We start from the raw sequence: 22,327 nt of genomic DNA, 5'->3' as shown, positions 1-22,327 counted from the left end.
CTTTCGACTCTTTATTCCCTCTATTTTATTTGGTTAAATTTCTGAAGTTTTGAGGTGTGTGAGTTGGAATGGGAACAGATTTATGCCTTTGGATTTAAGGGCTTGAGAGTTCTTAGATTGCAGGAGTTTCCCTAGTATAGGGGAAAAAACGGATTTGACTACAGTGTGATATATGCTTTGTCAGCTGTAAAGTTGGAAGTTGGATTTTTGATTTGTAATTACAATTTCAAGCGGTGTTTTATTATTAACAAAAAAAAAAAACACCCATTGACCTGAATGGAAGTAGAAGAAGAAGCTTCCAGGATGGATCCCGTAGAGTCGGGAGTCCGGCCGAACCCGCAGGTGTCGCGCCCAACAGGCCATACATTGTTTGGCAGAATTGCAATGTTAGAGGATGACTTGTAATAGATTTTAGCGCAGCAGTTACAAACAAATGTGGGGCAGTCTGAACTCAGAAAAATGGTGCATAGTATGTCTGCCAGACCATCTCGTGAGGAGAAAGGTAAATCTTTGATGGAACCAGAGTCCAGTATTCGTACGGTCGAGCCCAGGAGGGCTAAGGTGCCTAATATTGCCAATTATAGGCCAGAAAAGTATTCTAGTCGGATGTGTGACCGTAGTTCTGATATCATTGACACCTGGTTACACAAATGGGACGAGGCATTCGCCATTTATGAAATCAGGAATGATATGAAGAAAATCCGCGAGGCCACCCATATGTTTAATGAGGCAGCGGATAGGTGGTGGATAAAACAGCAGAAAGATGGAGTAGCATCCACTACCTGGGAGGGGTTTAAAAAGGAATTTAGAAAACACTTCCTACCTCCCGACGAAGCGTCCCGAGCTCGGGATCAGTATCGAAACCTTCGTCAGAGAAATTTATCAGTGGCAGAATACACTGATAAATTTAGAGAAAGTGTAATGAAGGTTGATGAACCCCTACCTCAGTCAATCCAAGTAAAAGATTTTATCTTTGGATTGAATGATCGAATAAAGATGGAAGTTCGGACTAAGTACGCGAACACGCTAGATGAAGCAATTGCCATAGCCTTGAACTATGAAGATGCAAAAGGGAACATACCAAGTGGGTTTGTGTAGGTTGGGACTCAGTATGGGTACTCGAAGAAAACTGGTTTAAGAAGAAGTGGATTAGTAAAGGGAGTGCCTCATAGCCTAGTGGTCAAGCCAAGCAGGCGAAACCAGTTGAGACTCCTAAATCAAGTACCACCATTGGAATGAAAAGAAAAGTAACTCCAATGGCAGCCCGGGCTTGGTGGAAGTCCTCTTTGAACCCAGAGCAAAGGGAAAAAGCGAGGAGAGAAGGCTTATGTTTTGGTTGCCTTCAGTCTCATCAGTGGAAAGATTGTCCATGGAACAAAGATCTTCGGATGGCTGAGATGATGGTCTCAGAATGCGACGTGGAAATGGAGGGATGTCCCAGAGCAGAACAAATGAAGATTCAGCTAGCGGGATCTTCTCAAAGGTCAGTACCTTTTTTGTTATGTGTGTCTGTTGCTAAGTTAGTAACTAGTGCACCTGATAATATCCTGTCAAAGCCCGCAGCAACGGGATATACAGCCTTTAATGATACGGAGTTAATTAAGATGAAAGGGCAAGTAGCTAATCATCAGGTCATTGTGTTGTTTGACTCAGCGTCAACACACAATGTAATTAACTCCAAGCTCGTAAAGAGGCTGAAACTAAAGACTAGCCCGTCTGACTATGCATATACAGTCAGGATGACGGACGGAAGTTCAACTGAAGTATGGGACCTAGGGTTATCCAGTTGGAGCTTCGAATTCAGGACTATGCTGAGAAGCTTGATTTTGAAATGACCAAGCTTGCTCATGCAGACATAGCCCTGGGTAAGACTTGGCATTCTAGGAAGAATCTAGCCATAGATTGGAAAAAGCACATTTATCAATTCAAGATGAATGATGTGATGTATGTCTTACGAGGTGAGAGGGATATACCTCAAGGACCATTGGTTTCCGTGATGGAAATCCGAAAAGCTCAAGCAGAGTTTTTGTTTCTTTGTACAGCATCAGTAGAGCCGATTGATGATTCTTCGACTAGCACTGATGTTACTCCAAATGGAGAGATGGCCAAGCTGGCTGATCAAATAACATAGGAGTTCTCTGATTGTTTTAGGGATGAGCTACCTTATGGATTACCTCCAGAGCGGAATGTTCAGCATAAGATTGAACTAATCCCGGGGGCAGAATCTGTAAATAGACCTCCCTATAGGTTGAGTTTTACTAAAGAGGTGGAGGTGCGAAGACAACTGGAAGAATACCTCAAGTTGGGGCAGATTCAACCAAGTTTCTCACCTTTTGCTTCGCCAGTGATATTAAAGAAGAAGAAAGATGATACTTTTCGCCTCTGTATAGATTACATAGCATTGAATAATATCACTATTAAGCACAGGTATCCGATGGCTCGGATCGATGATTTGCTAGATGCATTACATGGGGCCGTAATTTTCAGTAAGATAGATCTTAAGTGTGGCTACCATCAAATCCGTATTAGAGCCGAGGATGTGCATAAAACCGCTTTTAGAAGCAGGTTTGGACATTATGAGTTTTTGATAATGCCCTTTGGACTTACCTATGCTTCAGCTACATTCGTCATGCTTATGAACGATTTACTATGTCCGTATATCGTAAAGTTTGTAGTACATTTTATTGACGATATTTTGGTATTCAGTAAAAGTATTACTGAGCATCATGAACACTTAAGAATAGTGTTCAGTACTTTGAGGAAAGCCAGTCTTTATGTAAATAAAAAGAAAACTATACTGTGTATGGTAAGACTTGAATATTTAGGATTCATAATTACTCCTGAGGGGGTAGAAATGGATCCAAAAAAAGTGGCTGCGATACTGACTTGGCCAATCCCTCAAAGTTTGACCGCTTTGCGATCATTCTTGGGATTTGTCCAATTTTATTGAAGGCATATCAAAGGATATTCTCAAATAGTATCGCCATTGACTGATCTGACCTCAGATAAAGTATCTTTTATATGGGGACAGAATCAACAGGAAAGTTTTAACACCATAAAACAAGCTGTGGTCTCAGGACCGGTGTTAAAAATAGTTGATCCCCGATGCAAGTGGCATTGTGGTAGGAGCAGTTCTCCTCCAAGAGGGAAGGCCAGTAGCCTTTAAAAGCAAGAAGCTTTCTCCCTCTTAACGAAATTGGCCATGCTTTGAATTAGAGTTTTATGTGGATGTTGATCATGATACTCTGAAACATTTTTGTAAACAGCCTGACTTGAGAGGCCGCCAAGCTAGGTGGGCAGAACTCATGCAGGAGTTTAATTTGACGATCCGGTACTGAAGAGGGAAGGATAATAAAGTTGCTGATGCGTTGTCACGCATTATGCATAACATGAGTTTCACGGTGTTAGAGAGTGCTCTAATGACCGAGATTAGAGAAACTGAAAAGGTGGACGAGTTCATCCAGAGCCTTTGGCCTAAGGCTCATGTGTTCAAACCCGGCTCGGTACCCAACATTTTTGTAAACAACCTGACTTGAGAGGCCGCCAAGCTAGGTGGGCAGAACTCATGCAGGAGTTTAATTTGACGATCCGGTACCGAAGAGGGAAGGATAATAAAGTTGCTGATGTGTTGTCACGCATTATGCATAACATGAGTTTCACCGTGTTAGAGAGTGCTCTAATGACCGAGATTAGAGAAACTCAAAAGGTGGACGAGTTCGTCCAGAGCTTTCGGCCTAAGGCTCATGTGTTCAAACCCGGGAAAAAGGATGACCTGGCATCCAAAAAAGGCCAAACTTATGCAAGATATGTCATAAGGAATGGTATGCTGAAAAGAAATGACAAGATAGTAGTACCTAATCAGAATGATCTTAGGCAGAGAGTCATTCAACAATGCCATGATAGCCCATGTGTGGGACATCTAGGAGTCAAGAAGACATGATCTCGTGAAGCGAGATTTCTTTTGGCCAAAGATGAAAAAGCATATTCATGAATATGTGACACGTTGTTTTTCGTGTCAGGTAAGTAAGGCAGAGCGGGTGAAGCCACCTGGACTTTTACAGCCCTTGGAGATACCACTAGGTAAGTGGGAGAGCATTTCCATGGACTTTATTCTAGGGCTGCCTACGACACAAGGTGGATATGATTCTATCCTTGTAATGGTTGATCGTCTTACCAAGATGGCTCACTTCATTCCAACTAGAGAGTCTGTTAGTGCCCCGCAAGTGGCGGATTTGTTTATTAGACATATATTTTGTTTGCATGGATTACCTAAATCCATAGTGTCAGACAGGGATGTCAAATATACCGGTCGTTTTTGGACTGTGGTATTTGAAACACTAAGGACTGAGTTGGGAATGAGTAGTGGGGATCATCCAGAAACGGATGGTCAGACAGAAAGAATCAACCAAATTTTAGAGGATATGCTTAGAGCATATGTGTCATTGAGGCAACATACATGGGACAAGTGGTTGCCATTGTTAGAGTTTGCCTACAATGATAGAAAACATTCCTCAAGGGTTCAGTCCGTTTGAGCTGAACTATGGTTATAGACCAGCAAATCCAACTATAGTTGGAATACCTCAGAAAGTGCCTAGTGTTGCGAACTTTATGGTTCAGATGCGGGAGATGCTAGCACTTGCGAGAGCTAACATCGGCCAAGCCATGGATAGAGCTAAGGTGTATGCGGATGAAAACCGATCCGCTAGAGAATTTAAGGAAGGAGAAAAAGTTTTTCTCAGAGTTTCTCCGCACTCTAAGTCTTTGACTGCAGGAGAGTGTGCTAAGTTATCACCTCGATATTGTGGGCCATGGCTAATTCTAAAAAGAATAGGCAAGGTAGCCTATAAATTAGAATTGCCACAGGGTTGTAAGGTGCACCCAGTGTTTCATGTTTCTCGTTTAAAGAAATTTTCGCATACAGGTGACTCACTAATCGAAGGTGTTGTTTTGTTTCAGGAGATAGAGGATAATGCAAGACGCAAATCAATAGGAATCCTGGACCGAGGAACAATGCAAGTGCGCAATCGAAAGATACCCACGGTGTTGGTTGCATGGCATGGTCTACCTCTATCAGAAGCTACCTGGGAATTCGTGTAGCAGTTACGGAGAGTGTTTCCAGACTTTATCATTGAGAACGTTGATGCTGAAGAGGGAAGGAATGTTACGCTCAAGTCGAGGTAACATGACCTCAGAAGGGTCAGTTGGCATTTTCCTTTAAAGGATCAATGTTTGTATTATATTTGTTTGGACTTCATGTAAATGATAAAAAAGGAATAAAGGTCAAGGTCCTTGGTGAGGGTGACATGGCACTAGACTAGGTGGATCTAAGGCTAAGGGACTTTAATGCATTAAATGTGCCTAGGGGCAAATGTTTTAAAGATATCCCAAGAGAGGGGTAAATAATGCATTAAGGAAGGATCCTACATTTATGACATGTGGCATACTAGATTCATCTAGGGAGTTTTGGGGCTCGTTGGGAATTGGTAAGCATGAGCTTTTACATAATTAGACGATTTGTGAGCTTACCACCATCGAGGTTGGCTGGGAGGATAGACTAGGTGCCTTCGCCCGTGATTCGACAACAAGCAGTAAGAAACGAGATTGGGAGATAACACCTACGTAGCTTGTGCTTGACTGTCCCTGGACAAGGGCTCACAAAGGGGTCATAGCGTACAACAAAATCTCCTATCTAGGAACAATAACGCACTTGTCGATGTAGCCAGTGTGTCACTTTGCACCCAAGTGCAGGGGTGTAGGCTTATGATTATGGCCCTAGAGGAAAGGTTCCTGTCAGATTGGCAGTTAAGCAGAATTGTACCAACCTATAAGGAGGGAGACAGTAAGATGGAAAAAACTATCAGACAATAATGGTGAGTAGCCCAATGGCTAAGTTATATGGCACTATACTCGAGCAGAAAATAAGCAAATGAGCGGAGGAACAAGGAGTGAGGGCGCCATCCCAGGCAAGGTTTCGTCCCAAGCACTCAACGGTTGATCACCTGGTTGTCAAAGTCAAGAAAGAGGCTATATACTTCTGTTTCATAGATTTCAAGGAGGCCTTCAACACAGTGCCACGTAAGAGGCTATGGGAAAGACTGGAAAGATCAAAGTTCCTCTAGAACCCAGAGAAGCCACATATAGACTCTATGAGAAGGTATTAGCTGAGTTAGCACAGCCACTAGTGGATGGGTCATGCTCCAAAGGGAAAGCTGTAATAGGAAGCGACAAGGGTTAAATAAGGCTGTCCCCTCTCACTGACACTCTTCAGCCTTTTTATTGATGGGTTGGAAGAGTGGATGAGAATACACAGCAAGGAAGGTGTTGAGTTTGCAGGGTATTCTCTATTAATACTTAAGTATTCTTTGCAAAGAACAAGGAGGGGCTGCAAGCACATTTGGAAGCACTGAGAGATTTCTGCAAACACTTGAGGATGCAAGTCAATATAGGTAAGACAAAAGTAATGGTTATTGGGACTCGCAGCAAACAAGTAGTGTTAGCACTTAGCCCTGGTATAGCCTTGTAGGCTAGTCTTAGGACTCAGTCAACCCTTAGATTGACTTCATTTGTCAACCATATGGTTGACTTAGGGGTCATATAGGCCACTCCTTTGTACTTCTCATTATCCATTTGCAAGTAGTCACGTTTGCTTCAGCTTGTTGTTTGCTCCCTTGCACTCCACGCCCATTGCATTGCTTCCCACACCTAATAGTGGTATCAAAGCATGTTGGTCTTGGAACCTGCTTCCCGCCTTTGCTTCCATGCAAGCTTTCCTCTTGCCCCCGTGATTGGTAAGCATACAAGCGCTGTCGTCCGTACAGCCTTGCAGGTCAATATAGGTAAGACAAAAGTAATGGTTATCGGGACTCGCAAGCAAACAAGTAGGTTAGCACTTAGCCCTGGTATGGCCTTGTAGGCTAGTCTTAGGACTCAGTCAACCCTCAGGTTAATTTCATTGGTCAACCATATGGTTGGGGGCCGAGGCCATATAGGCCACCCCTTTGTACTTCTCATTATTCATTTGCAAGTAGTCATGGCCTTGTAGGCTAGTCTTAGGACTCAGTCAACCCTTACGTTGATTTCATTGGTCAACCATATAGTTGACTTCGAGGCCATATAGGCCATCCCTTTGTACTTCTCATTATCCATTTGCAAGTAGTCACGTTTGCTTAAGCTTGTTGTTTGCTCCCTTGCACTTCACGCCCATTGCATTGCTTCCCGCACCCACCAGTGGTATCAAAGCATGTTGCTCTTGGAACCTGCTTCCCCCCTTTGCTTTCGTGCAAGCTTTCCTCTTGCCCCTGTGATTGCGAAGCGTACAAGTGCTATTGTCCGTACAACCTTGCAGGTCAATATAGGTAAGACAAAAGTAATGGTTATCAGGACTCGCAAGCAAACAAGTAGTGTTAGCACTTAGCCCTGGTATGGCCATTGGCCTTGTAGGCTAGTCTTAGGACTCAGTCAACCCTTAGGTTGATTTCGTTGGTCAATCGTATGGTTGACTTCGGGGCCATATAGGCCATCCCTTTGTACTTCTCGTTATCCATTTGCGAGTAGTCAGTCTTAGGACTCAGTCAACCCTTAGGTTGATTTCATTGGTCAACCATATATATGGTTGACCAATGAAATCAACCTAAGGGTTGACTGAGTCCTAAGACTTCGGGGCCATATAGGCCACCCCTTTGTACTTCTCATTATCGATTTGCAAGTAGTCATGTTCGCTTCAGCTTGTTGTTTGCTCCCTTGCATTCCACACCCATTGCATTGCTTCCCGCACCCAACAGCGTTATCATACAGTTAAAGGGCCATACAAGCGTCAAATCTACCATACAAGCGTCGAATTTGCCTTACAGTCATAAAAAAGTGACGTACAATCTACAAATTTTCCGTGCAATTGATCGTTCTAACTACAAATTGTCAATAGAATTGCAAAGTCGCTGCATTTGTCCCACATTTGGGCTTTTAGTTGACATTGGTTCAAGTTATATTTTCAGGAACAGTTGGAATTTAGGGCTTCAGTGTCACATTTGCAGGTTTTTTAGTGACTTTTGCTCCTTTGGTCACATTTTGGGGCTTTTGCAGTATTTGCCTTTTTTGGCTCGATTTTGCATTTAGAATTGCCAATTTACAGCAATTTTTGGGGATTTTTCTCAATTTGCCCTCTTTTGTTGCAAATCGCCCTTTACAAATTGGGGCTTTTTACATTGGGCTTCAATTTTGCAAAGGACAAGGTTTTTGGTAGATTTGTAGGAACTTTTCCACTCAGTGTGAGTGAGAATAGCATACATTTGCTACTTTTAGTAGTTTGAATTGGCAGATTTTGGGCATTTTTGAGTAGGTCCAATTTATGCAGACATTGCATGTAGGAGCATTGACATTGGCTTGAAATTGCAGCCCCATTGAGTCACATTTGCAAGTTGTAGCACAATTTGGGGTTTTTTCACATTTACCCTCTTTTTGGCATATTTTCCCTCTCAGAATTTGGGCTTTTGCCAGATTTGCTGTCAATTGCAATGACATTTGCTTGGTACAGTTGTAGGGTTGGTAGAGGCCCAAGTGCCCCGCCAAACTAGGCGCCACCTAGGCACACGTGTGGCCTGGTGGCAGCCTCAAAACAAGATCGGGATAGGTGTGTCATATGGCGGTCCCCACAAGACCCTGGAACAAGAGCAAGCAGCTCTGAGCAGGTCCTTGTGCATGCTGGCCACCATGGCGAACCCCCTCTGTCTCTCCTAGGTAGACAAACCCACAAAAAAGGCCCTAGCACTCCCTCACATGGGCAAGCAAACCCACAACCAAGGCCCTCACTCAGTGATGGGGGAGATGACACCTCTAACACCCCCTCTCAGCTCTTGATCATCTTGAGTGAGCTGGAATGATTGCCAAGCAGCTACTGTGCTAGGGGCTTGGTGAAGAGGGTTTGCTGTGTCTACCATCATGCAATATGTAAGTTGGATCACGCCATCGAGCACCTTCTCCCGGACATAGTGGTACTGGATCTCAATATGCTTGGTACGAGCATTGAACACTGGGTTTCGAGCAAGTGCAATACAACTGTGATTGTCATTGCGGATGACTATCAGGAATGTCTGTGGGAACCCGATCTCCCCAAGTAATTGGCGGAGCAAGCTTGCCTCACAAGTAGCTGAACATGCAGCACGATACTTAGCCTCGGTCAGAGACAAGGCTATAGTGGGTTGCCTTTTACTGCTCCAAGTGATGGCTGCCGAGAACCGAGAGTAAAATAGTACTTAGTGGTGGTACAACGTGTCTGACTCTCCTCCCCAGTTGGAATCACTCCAGCCCAATCGCTGGATCCTAGAATGTTGCCCTCACTAATAAAACAACACTCGATTGTGAGAATCTTGAAGATAACGAAGGATCTGCATATCAGCATCCCCATGGGTCTTCTTAGGTGTCTGCATGAAGGAACTCAGTGGACCAATAGAGTAACATAGGTCCAATCTGGTATTGAGTAGCCAAATCAAGGAGTCGATCAACTAGCGATGTCTACTTGCATCCACGGGATCACTAGGGTCATACTTGGACAATTTGGTACTGGGGTCCATGGGTAATGAGATGGCATGACACTCCGTCATTTGAAAAGCCTCCAGAAGCTCACGAGTAAAACATTTTTGAGACACAAAATAACCATTCAGCCCCTGTGAAATCTCCAAACCCACAAAGAAGTGAAGGAGGCCAAGATCAATCATCTCAAAGGCGTGGGAAAGAGTTGCCTTGGTCTCGGAAATATGAGTAGCATGACTCCCTAGAATGATTAGATCATCAACATACAAGATGATAAGGGAAAGAAGAGCCCCTTAATGGAAGATGTATAGATTGGGATCAGCGTGTGACTTTCGGAAACGCTTCAGTACAAAAAACTCATCAATTTTCTAATTCCAGGCTCGAGGAGCTTGCTTAAGCCCATACAATGCTTTCCTTAACTTGTAAACCATTCCTTTTGACTTGGTAAACCCAGGAGGTTGCTCCACATAAATCTCTTCGTTTAAATCTCCATTGAGAAAGGTAGGTTTAACATCCATCTGGTAAATGGGCCACTACTCATGAGCTACAGTTGGTAATATTGTCCAAAGAGTGGCCATCCTGGCAGTAGGAGCACACGTGTCATCATACTCAATCCCTAGTCGTTGTGAGTATCCCTTAGCCACAAGTCGGGCTTTGTGCTTATCCACAGTATAGTTCGAGGTGTACTTGGTCTTGCAAACCCATATGGCACCAATGCTTGCTATTGAAGATAAGCTTGATGGCACCGATTATCCCATGTGATCGTACTTGGTGCACCACCTGTTGTTGTCCAGAAACTTGGGGAATTGTATTTGGAACGGAAGATTTTGAAGAAAGTTGCTTTGAAACTAGAAGAAGTCCCTTTGGTCAGTTGCTCAAAGCAAAGTAACCATCTTTCTAAAGAAGATGAAGCTCTTTTTCGAAAATTCCATAGGCATTTGGTCATTTCTTATATGGACAAATGTTCCAATAACTTTGTTTTTATTTGCAAAAGTTTTCCTTGGAATGTCTTTTGAGAGAAGTGAACTCGTCTGCCAAAACTTACGTCCTTGCCTTAGTTTCTCAAAAGGATTTGATCTCAAAACACGAGAGTTTTTGCAATCCAAGTATCCCTTTTCTTTGTGTTGCTTGGAAGTTCCACAAAACTCCAAAAAAGCCAAGATTTATTGCAGCTGCTTGGGAGACTACTTTGACGGATGTCTCTAAACGGCTAAGCTACTGCTTCAAAGCCTTGTTGCCTAGTGTCCATGAACTTTGGACGGATTTATTAGAGGAGGCAGATGTCCCCTCGCACTCAAGCTGGATTTTAAATGACTTTGTAGGAGTGATTCTTGTTGTAAAATTTTTTAATTCCTCTCGAAGCATTCATGAAAAAGAGTCTCCTATTCTCCTTCAAACCTATGATTTTACCACGCTTTACACAAAGATCGAGCTGAAAGACCTGAAGTCTAGAATAAAAAAGCTTGTGGTTGAAGTTTTTAAGATGAGATTTGACAACGATAGATGCGAAGTGCTAAAAGTTGAGAAAACAGCCTTATGCTTTGACTTTTTGTGGCTAAAAAATAAAGATCATGACATCAGTTCTGAAAAGATAAAGTGTTGAAGATGTTTGCTCTTGGATATATTTTCTTTTAGATAATCTTTACATCACAATAGGTGATTCTTTGTTTCAACAAATTATAGGAATCCCCATGAGCACCAATTGTGCCGTCTTTTTAGCAAACTTTTATCTTTTCACTTATGAATTTGAGTTTATGCAACGTCTTATTTCTATCAATACCTGCCCTATCATTTTACATAAGCTTAGCCAAGTTAGGCGTTTTATAGATGATTTATTTGTACCAGATGTTCCTAACTTTCAAGACTTTATGTACAAAGACGCTTGTGCTTTTGAAGAAGGAATCTATCCTCATGACTCTTGTGAACTGAACTGCACTTCAAGGGGGGATTCTTGTGTTTTCTTAGATCTTAGACTTTCTCAATCTACCATAGGATTAGAGGTTGATATGTACGATAACGTGAACAACCTGAATATAGTGGTTTACACATTATAAAAATGCCTCACATTGACTCAACATTTCTGATTTGGCAAAATATGGAGTCATTTCTTCCCAATTCCATATATTTTCCCACCTTTGTACAACTAAGGAGTCTTTTATCACTCAATGTAGTAATTTGATCACTTTACTATTACACAAGAGGTATAATCCAACGAAAATAATGAAAAAAGTACGCACAATTTAGATATGAAGTCTTTTATCTATGGTGTATCGGCCTTAGGTATGTTTAGAATGATTGAACATAAGCTGAAAACAAAAAGGGGGGAGCTGAATAGCCCGTTTTTCTTTTAGTTTCAAAAGAGAGTTTGATTGAGTATGCTTGTGCTTTCTAAGTTAGGAATGTAATTTTGCCTCTTGTAGGAAGCGATACATAAGTGTAAAGGGTCCTTTTATCTTTTTATGTATTAAATAAGAGTGAGAGAGAGAGAGAGAGAGAGAGAGAGAGTTAATTCTAGTTTTTTGGAAGATTTTGTTTTTTGTTTCTTGACTTGCTTGTTTATTTTTGCTTAGTCACTTTCTTCCTTTCTTCTTTATTTCTTGTTTTCTTTCTCTTTTGTTTATTTGACGTATTTTAGTAAGCACTGGGTTTGCCCAAGAGACTCCGCGGGTCTTTAGAAACCCAGTATAGCTGCTTATCCTTGGGCATTGATGACTACATAAGTGTTGCTTTGCTTGCTAAGTATGTCTTCCTTTTGTTTTTCATAAAAGTTTTTGTTTACCTCTTTTTTCTTCTCTTTCATTTTCCCTTTTATTTTCTGTGTAGGATTTTGGTCTTTAGAACAACAAAAAATCTAAATTTGCATGATTGGACTTATTCTAGTCTTACAAAGGTATAAATTGTATTTGGACCGGAGACTAGATATGTCTCTTCATCACAGGCACCTGCTGCCACTGCAGCCACTTCTGCCACTTCTGGTTCATCTACCACTACTCCCTCCGTGCTTGCCGTCGACCCTCCAGCACAAGAACAGATTCTTTGGGATCAGCGAGATGCACATGCACAAGCACATGCAGTGATTGCCAGGGCAGCTAGGACAGCAAGGTCAACAAGGTCTTGTTGTCACAAATACTCCAATTCCTAATGTCACAAATACAAAGGCAGCCAATCTTGCTCATGATGCATGGGCATTTATTGTGGAGTGTCATTATAATCCTACTCTGCATGATTCAGCTTTTGCAGCATCAGATTCTCTCATACTGGTACTTTGATAGTGGTGCGCTTCCAAGCACATCACTTCCTATGCTTGGGGGTCATGTTGGCCAATGAGCAGTGGGCTGTGTTTTTGAAGAGGCTTGCTCAGCACGGAGATGCAGCCCTCGCATACATGTTTTTTAAGTGCATGCATTGGTGGAAGATCTACGACCATGTCATGTTGATGCATCTTCACCAAACTGTTGAAGTTGAGATGTCACAATCTTTCATGTCATAGATGTGCATCAGAAATTACAGATTCAACCACGGTCCATGGCATTAGCTTCTATAGCAGCTTGTTGTGCATTTATGTCAAGATGATACAGTCCTCTATCAAGTGTTCCAGTAAGTACAATACAGTTGTCATACCGATTATCATAAACAGTACAACGATAACCATAAAAAAGAACTCTGAAGCCATGGTTGAGATAGAAATCAGATTCTTTTTTATAACTGGAACACCACAAGTGGAATGGTATCACCTAACAGTGTAGTGACAAGCACCAATCCCTTTCATGGGATATGCTGCATTATTTGCACAAGTGGCAGTGCCCCCCTTTGGAAGACCACTCAATGTGTGAAAGAGATTTGTGCATTCTTCTTACCAAGCATATACTATGCTGGTCATTGCTTTGTTCAATCCTTGGCAGATGGCATTTATCTCTGTCCAACCATGAGCACACAGCCCGAGGCGACAACCAGCCTATCAACCTCGTACTTGCAAGCTGCCCAACGTGACAATTAGCCTGCTCATACTCATCTGTACATAGTGTGCTCTCTCTCCATTCACTAGCCCGTGAGCAGTCCGTACATAAGCCTGCAGGTGCACCATACCACAACCCGTACTCAACGTGGGAAGATGTGCCACAGTCCGTACACAGCCGTACCAGCAGCACATAAAGTTCCGTTCACAGCCGTTTCAGCAGCGTTTAGTGCTCCGTACACAGCCGTACCATATTTTCTCTCGTTGGATGTAAGGGATCACTATTAGTTGATAGTGATTGCTAGTCCCATAGATCCTGAAGGGTCTCACATGGACTTTAATACAATCATATCATATCATCTCTCTCTCTCTCTCTCTCTCTCTCTCTCTCTCTCTCTCATGATTGGCCAAGATATATGGCTTGGTACTAGAGACGGAGATCAACAACCACACAGAGAGTCACGGGTAGCGGGCTTTTGGGCAAGCAGGTTTTCGGAGACAATACTCCACCTTGGACTACATCTTTATCTTGAGGGCTATCATTGAGGAGGCGAAATCGAGGCACTAGAAAGTCTACACTTGCTTTGTAGACTTTCGTGAGGCATTTGATACTGTCCCACATTCCCGAGGTTACATGAGTTGCAGCTCCCAGAGATCATGATTTGGGGGGTTATGGGTCTATATGAGTCCGTTAGAGGGAGAGTACGTGCGTCAAGAGGTCTATCAAATTGGGTTGAGAGCACCATCGGATTGAAGCAAGGCTGCTCTGTACTGAAAGGAGGGAAGTTTGTCCATCTGAATGCCGTGACTACCAAACTATGTTGATACGCGTGCATACCATGCAGTATCAACACCACTCTCTGCCAGCCACCTGAAAGACTCCAATGCTAGACTCGATAATCTCCACTGTTGGGGTAAGGCCCAGACTCTATGGAGGAATGTCACTATTTGAAAGATGGCATCAACCTGGAAAGGGGTCATGGCGAAGTCTGCATGTATGATCTGATGGGGGAGCGAGGGCTTACTCCGAATCATTCTAGATCCCATAATCTCAAATCTCTTCCACTCTGTCGCTGAAATGTCACTCCCCTGGAAAGGTGTTGCATATATGATAGTCGGCCTCACCAGGGTGTCAAAAAGCCAACAGAGTGGAGGGTCCTGGAAGTGTGCCTTAAAGCATTGCGTGTATAGTCAGGCAGAGCACCCCGTCCTCATGTGAGTCGTGCTATAGCTTCATGGGTCATCATGAAACCTACTGGCCCGGTGAACTCTATCCCCAAATATGTATAAGACTGCACTATCTCCACTGGTTCATCTCTGTACGTGAAGCTATGGCGACGGGACATTGCTCGCGAGGTGTTGAAGATCATAACCGTGGTGATCAAGGTTCAATATATTTCAGCCTTCCTTAGAGGAGACCGCCAGAGACGAGCTGTCACCCTTGACGTTGCCCATTGGATACAGAGATCGAGGAGACCACACACCTGATACTATTTTGCTATTTTGCTACGATGCTATTTCGCTCACTAGTTTAGCACTTTAGCTTTCAGCAAGGGCCTTAGTCAGCCCTTTGCTTCAGCGCATAGCGGCTTGTATGAGTCACTTTTGGTTTTGAGGCTAGAGGACATTCTGGCCATATGACTCCACCTTAGATCACATATTCACATTGTATGCTATTATGGGTGAGGCTAGGTATTGACATCAAAGAGTTTGTTGTTGCTTTGTGCACCTCTAGAAGCCTTTGATTAAGTGCTAGGTGCTCGTTTCATCTCACAACTTCGGGACCTAGGCATAAAAACGTTGTCATATGAGCCCATCACTGTTCCCCACATTCCATTGATGAGTTACTAGCATGGACTCTTGTTATGATCTTGCCGTATGCATGTGATAATAATCTCAGACACAACAGAGACCTTACACATGCATTTGTTGGCAGTGTAGGCATTTTGCAATAGCTAAGACATGAAGGTGAAGATAAAACAAGGTGATGCTTTCTAACACCAACTTCGCCACCCATGAGTTATTTACTCTAGCAAGAGAACACGTGGATATTGTCTGGGCATCTGCCCATTTGTTTAGGGCCTTGTTTCACCTTGAAATCGGCTGCTTAGGCCCTTATTGATGGGGAAGCATGCTTTGTTGGGAAGTTTGGAGAACTGGCATATTTAGGCCCATGAAATCCCTACTCACTAGTTTGACCGGCAGCATTGCACTTGGTGAGCAGCACTATATTGACGTATCTTTTGGTAGTGGACTACGGGATGTATGTCTTTGACACATGCTGAAAATTATGCATGATATCTACCTGTGGCAGCAAGATGGCATCTCCCGGAAATTCCGACAGCTCTGCTTGCATGTTGTGGATTCTGGCAGTAAGGTGCTCTCCCTGAGCATGAAGATATCCCCTTGCTGTCTATATCTCTGAATGTCCTCTTATAGTGCCAAGAAAGGTGAGATCTATGTCCTGCCCATGGAGAGCTTGGCATCATCTAAGGTGGAGGGCCCCTTGAGAGTCGAGACTGACCACATGTATCTGGCACACTCGTTTGTGCTCAGACCTATGACATAAGGCTGCAAATTGAGCATACCGGCACTACCAAACCTCCTTGATCCTCTTACCCCTCCATGTGTATGAGTCTCCATCACATGAACGGACATCAATGAGTATCCATGTACCATAGGCAGTTCATTTCCACAAAGGTCCATTTCTCAGAAAGACTTTTGAAAGTGCATGGTACAGGGTAGGTCCCCTATCATGCCAACAGAACGCTGACCCCTTGGGGAATGGGAATGGGGAAATCCTGGAATCAGGAAGGGAACACTCTGTCACCATACCCATCAACAAATAGACTATATTTTATACATTAGAAACCTTGAAAGTTAGAGTTTGAACTCAACATTCTTAGAGCCACACATTTCACATTTTTTTCTATAAAAAGCTAACTCATGCTTTACTTCCTTTGCACTGTAGTATGTACTATTTGCTTCAGTACCTTCTCCCATCCTTGCATCACCTCCTTATACATACAACTCTTGCTTGTTTTCTTGAAACTCAAGGTCCAAGACATAAGCTGCAGCATGCAAGGGTCCGAGCCTTATGCTGCAGCATGCAAGAGTGATTGATAAGAATCCCACGGCTCCATCGTCAAGTCCAGCAACTCTGGCTTCCTATCTGGAATAGTCACCACTGCACCATCGTCTGCACATTTTCAGTAATTTTGTCTATCCCTTCTGTCAACTTTGCCAATGCATGGCTCGTCACCATCCATAAGCCTCATCAAAGGGTTATTTATTTTCAATAATTTTGTCCGTTCCTTCAAATAAGGCCATCAGATGGACATAAAGACTTGCATTCCAAGGCAGCTGCAGCGATGGAATCCTTCCATGCGTCCCACTCTTTACAATCAACAAGCTGCTTATAGTGCATTTTTAAGCTGTTGAAGACGGTCCAACATGATGAAGCTGTAAACAAAGCGCATCTCTGCTGTCTGAGCTATCAATGGAGTCATAGACTTCAAGAAGCATGACTTGGCCCTGCAAATATACAACAATGCCCTGAATATATTGGCTGCGGGATCTATTAGACATGAATGGCTCAGCAGCTAAATTGTTTTCACTCAGTTTTACACATTTGACTCTAATATTCTTGCATTATGCCTAAATGCACATTGTTTTGGGCGTGTGTGCTCTCATAAAGGCTCAATGGCTCAAAATGGTGCAGTTTAAAGCTGAACGGTTGTTGACACCAGTTGTTAGTTTGTGATATGATTTAGCATTCATGCGTGGTCTGTATACTTTCAAACGAGTTCTGCTGCTATAGGAACTGTATGGTTCTGATTTCATTTGTGGCTTTTCTGACTGAATGCAGGATTGATAATTGGAAGAAAGAGCAGATAGAACATTTTTTGAAGGAGAAAGTAAAATTGAAATCCGGGAGGAAATAAATCCATGGATGCTTTCTTTAGTGAAAGTAGTATAAGATTCACATAAAGTCTCAGGCAAGCACATCTAATTGTTGTGAATGACAAAAACGGCTAGTAAATCTTATGTTATTTCGGTATATTCATGCGGGAATGAAAGAGATTCTGGCAGATCATGTTCACCATGAAGTCACACGATTTTCTGTTGAAGTTCGAACTTAGGTATTGATTATCTGTACCATCAGTTTGCTTTGGTTTTTTCATGGTGCACTTAATCTACTGCTGAATTAAAAATATAAAAGTTAAAATATGTAGCCATACGTCACGAGCAGTTTTTTATCTAAAAACTCAAAGTTGCATTTTTCAACTGATCGACCCTTAACACAAGTAGATCATTGAGGGTTTAGTTAACTCAGATAACTGTGTTTAGATAGACAGATGGAGCCAATTGACACAAGGGAGTAATTTTAAGCTAGAGAGTAGACCTGAGAGGATATAAGATGTCTAGTATCAGTTGAAGCGCATGATGGGAGCATATTCACAGTGCATATCTATACAATAAACTGATGTAAAGAGGGAGGCTAATGTATCTAAAAACCAGTGGCATGAATGCTTTGTATTGAAGAAAATGGCAAGGACTTTAGAATGCTTATTGTGTGAGACCAGCTAGACCGTACTGTAATGCTTGATCAAGAAATAACGTCTTTTTGTTTAACGTGTTAGCAACAAAGTGTGTTTTTGAACATTTAAAATGGAAAGCTGCACATGGATATATTCTGCAGGTCTTTCGTAATGGCCAAGCAAAAGGGTATTAAGGTTGTAAGTCTAACTGAAATAGACGTTTTCCAGAAATGGGGTTTATTTGAAGCCACCTGTTTAGCATTAGGAATACAAACATACATGGAAATTATCATGCAGTTAAAAAATGCATATGCACATACAATCAAATTTTGATTAATTTAAATTAAGGATGTACACATGAAAAGAAAGGCTGAAACTATAGCGTTGTTTGTTTTAACCACCTAGAATTTGTGTTGAATAGGCATGCATTCAAATGAGGCATTACTTAAGTGAGACTTCTAGTAATAGGAATACAAAGATGCGCCTACACACAATTAAGTTGATTGATGATCTAAAATTGAGGTTATGGAAACCTAGAATATAAACAAGCTCTAATAGAATTTTCTTTTGCCGATCTTAGTAATGTGCATCATTTAAAACATACAATATGTTGAGTGGATGCACCTTTTTTGACGAAAGAAAGAGTGGCATAATCTCTCTCTTGCCCTCCCCCCTCTTCTTCCTTGGATTTTGTTCCCCTTGTAATTCAATTGCTTCATACGACAAAATACCTTGCCCATCATTTTGGAAGGTTGATTGATGGTCTCTTGGCCTCTTTGTGTATGTTGATCCTTCCTCAAGGAATTTCCTTAATGCAATGTTGTTTGCATAATAACCATTGCTAATTTATAGCTTTATTTTGCTTGAGTGCAATTGTTTGATGGCTCCTTATTTCTTGTTTGACTCTCGTCGTCGTTCACAATGTGTTTGTACCCACCATTCTTCTAGCATTTCATTGCATTTCGGAGTGAGATAATTGTTTCATGTCAGTTTCTAATTTCCTACATCTATTTTTTATGTCCTTGGTGTTCTTGTTATGTTCTATGTTCTATCCAGGTATGACAATATTCAGCAATATTCAAACTCAGCTTTGGAAAACCTAAACTTAAAATGTAGATAGACCGCTACTTGAAACCATACATAATCACCCTTTGAAATGCTAGAAGATTGGGGGGTACAAACGCATTGTGAATGACAATGAGTATCGAGAACAAGAAACAAGGAACCATCAAACAATGGCATGCAAGAAAAGTAAAGCTGGAAGTTAACCATTGCGCAACAAAAGTGCAAACCCAAATGGTTAGTATGCAAACGACATTGCATTAAAGCAATTCCTTAAGGATCAATATACACACAAAGGCAATGCCCCTTCAACATAACCACAATATGGGGCCAAGAGATAGTCAATCAACCTTCCACAATGATGGGCAAGGCCTTTTTTTGTATGAATAGACCGTTGAACAACCTTCCAAAATGATGGGTGGGCATAGCATTTCGAAGGGTGCTATTGTAAGGTTTATGAAGGCTAACCATTAATGCCAACAAAGGATTGAGTAGCAAGAAAGATGGCTTTCTTTGCTTCTATTAATGCTTTATAATCAATTGATTTCAACGATTAATTCTTAGGCCTAATTGCTTGTTCACATGGTGTAAGAATCATAACAAGATCTTCCACTTGGATGCTGGTTGAGGTTGGGCTTTCCTTAAATTCTCTTTTGAACTTTGTCGCAACAAGATGGACTTTTGTGAAATAGTTAATCAAGAGTTATAAAGTTGTTACCTTCGGTGGAAGCAAGAGGTATGAAAGCTTGACATGTAGGGCATGATCGTAAAACAAATGATGCATTCTAGGCCAATAAAATTTGGTTGGAATATTTGAAAGCACTTTCAAGAAACTTAAACGACCTTTAAAAATTCCATCATGGTATGTATGGAGGTTTTATTATGTAAGACTAGAGAACAATACTCTCAATTGAAATGAGGGTTTTGTGGTAGCATCGAAGTCCATCTACTAGGGTAAAAAATAAAGGAGGCTTGATGATGACATTTTTGAACAATTTTTTGAAAATTTAAATCTTGGAACTGCAAAAAATTTAGTTCTTACAGTTGAAGGCAGACACGGATGAATACACAGAAGTGGTGGAGGTGTGCATCATGCAATTGGAAGATTGTGAGTTTTGGAGACACCTATTTTGGCAAGAGAGGTATTGGGTCAAGACAACACATTTGCAACTTGATTAAAATTTCCAAGTCAATAGGAAATATGTAAATTGTTACCCTATAAGAGCAATACCCATTTGTCCATTCGGCCTTGCAACTTTTTTTCTTCAAAAGACCTATCAATGTGGCATGATTTGTGTAGACCTCGAATTGCACACCATGAAGATATGCATGTAAGTTTAGATTTGCCCAAATGGTAGCTAGGTATCCTAGCTTGGTAGTAGAATACAAATATACAATTGGCCTCCAATGACGTGCTTCAACCTTTCGAAGAACTGTTCCCAAACCTTGATCCGAAGCATCTGCAATGACAAGAAAAGGTTTAGGTAGATCGAGATGTCTCAACAAAGCATCCTCGAGAATTATTCGAGTTTTGTCAAATGCCTTCTGACAATTATTTGTTCATTGCTATATTCGCTTTGCATTTTTAAGAACAAGATATTCCTATAAGACTTTGAATTTGCATGGATCTAATGTAATACTTTCAGCAAATATGATGAAACCTAAATATCAAATTTGTGACTACGCTCATCGACATTTGACTAGATTGAGACAGAGGTGGTATTTTTGTAGCAATTTGGAACCTTGTTTTAAGATATGTAGATACTTCTCCTTTGTGTCATTGTAAATTAGAATATCATCCAAATAAACTAGTAAATGATCCAAATAAATTAGTACATGACCTTGGATGATTTAAATCATGAAGCAACAAATTCATCAGGCACTAAAATGTTCTTGGAGCACTATCATACCGAAATCCATTACATTGAAATGTACAAATTGATGTCTTTGGTCGATTTGAAGGTTTCTTAGGATTTTGCCAATATCCTTGATTGATCTCAGTTGATACCCATACATAAGCATAAAGGGGTTGAACCCTATGGATGAATTCTTATTACTATTATATATAAAGTCAATCACTGGGAGATATCACTCCACTCTGACTGTCTCATGAAAACATATTCACAAAGCATATCCTCCATAGTCTCATTGGTTCTTCATTCGATCATCTGATCATAAATTATCGGTTGAGCTCATATTAAGGATAGTTTTGAGCTTTTGGAATACGAATTGTGAAAATTGTGTAGGGAATTTTAAATCCCGATAACATGCAATCCATAAAGCTTAAACAAAGTCCTCCACAAATATTTGTACAAGCTCAAAACATTTTATTGAGGATCATGTCGAAATAAGCCAAGCCATTGTCCTAAGCCGATGTAGGACTATCTAAGGCAGTGAAGAATTCAGTGTGTAGTAAAGAAACCAGAATATATCTAGACTAGGCAAAGGATGCAGTCTATGCATGTTAGCTCTCTCTCTCTCCCCCCCCCCCTTGAGAAAACCCATTATAGATGAGGCACACTTCTGAAAGCACAAGGGATACTATTGCAATGTGGATATCTAGAAGGCTTTCGATTCGATACCCTCAAGCTTGACTCATAGCTCGCCTTCGAGCCTTGGGCATGAACCATGATGTTATATGGGCAGTCATGGCCTTATGTGAGAGGGATACTGGATCAGCTAGCCTCCTTTGCAGACACACCGAGAGGTCAGGGGTCATCTTTGACACATTGCATCATAACTATTGTGCTTTATCAGATGATATAGTGTTGATGCAAGACACAATTGAGGGACTACAAAGTCAGTTGAGAGCCTTGAAAGCCTTTTGTGAGAGTTAATATATGAAGATAACCTAGGTAAAACATCTTATTTGCTATAGTTGCAGATGCTTTGGGTTGGTTGATAAAAGACCAGGTTTCAATGGGTGAAATCAATGGTATCAAATGAAAGCATCTAGTTAATTAGCAATTTGCAGATGATACTACTCTAGCCATCAGAAACACAGATGTAGATATACAAAGAGCTATGGATTGTATGGATATCTTTTGTACTGCATCTGGATCCAAAATGAACCACTCAAAAACTGGTTATCCCTGATATGTGGAGATCCCCAAAATCTTCTGGAGCAAATGGGATGCAAGAGAATTCCTCATGGGCAGATTTTCAGACTGTTGGCTATCCCTATGGGTGTGCACAATCACAGGCCCTAATTTTACCATGATACTAGAATCACATGCATGATTGA

At 41.6% G+C, this 22,327-nt stretch overlaps 1 protein-coding gene across 1 annotated transcript in view; it reads left to right on the top strand.

The window, feature by feature from the left end:
* The window catches only part of LOC147887939 (uncharacterized), a 94,518-nt gene extending 76,916 nt beyond the window's left edge, over positions 1–17,602 (top strand). The window contains exon 4 of the mRNA XM_087393886.1: positions 17,349–17,602. Coding sequence (XP_087250012.1) covers positions 17,349–17,424 — 76 coding nt within the window. The 3' untranslated portion in view covers positions 17,425–17,602. The remainder of the gene's footprint in view (positions 1–17,348) is intronic.
* Positions 17,603–22,327: the final 4,725 nt, after the last annotated feature.

Source organism: Dipteris shenzhenensis, chromosome 22, assembly GCF_047967505.1.
Source record: "Dipteris shenzhenensis isolate YYH24624 ecotype China chromosome 22, Dip_SZ_1.0, whole genome shotgun sequence".
Classification (NCBI taxonomy): domain Eukaryota; kingdom Viridiplantae; phylum Streptophyta; class Polypodiopsida; order Gleicheniales; family Dipteridaceae; genus Dipteris; species Dipteris shenzhenensis.
This window is presented reverse-complemented; position numbering and strand designations above follow the sequence as displayed.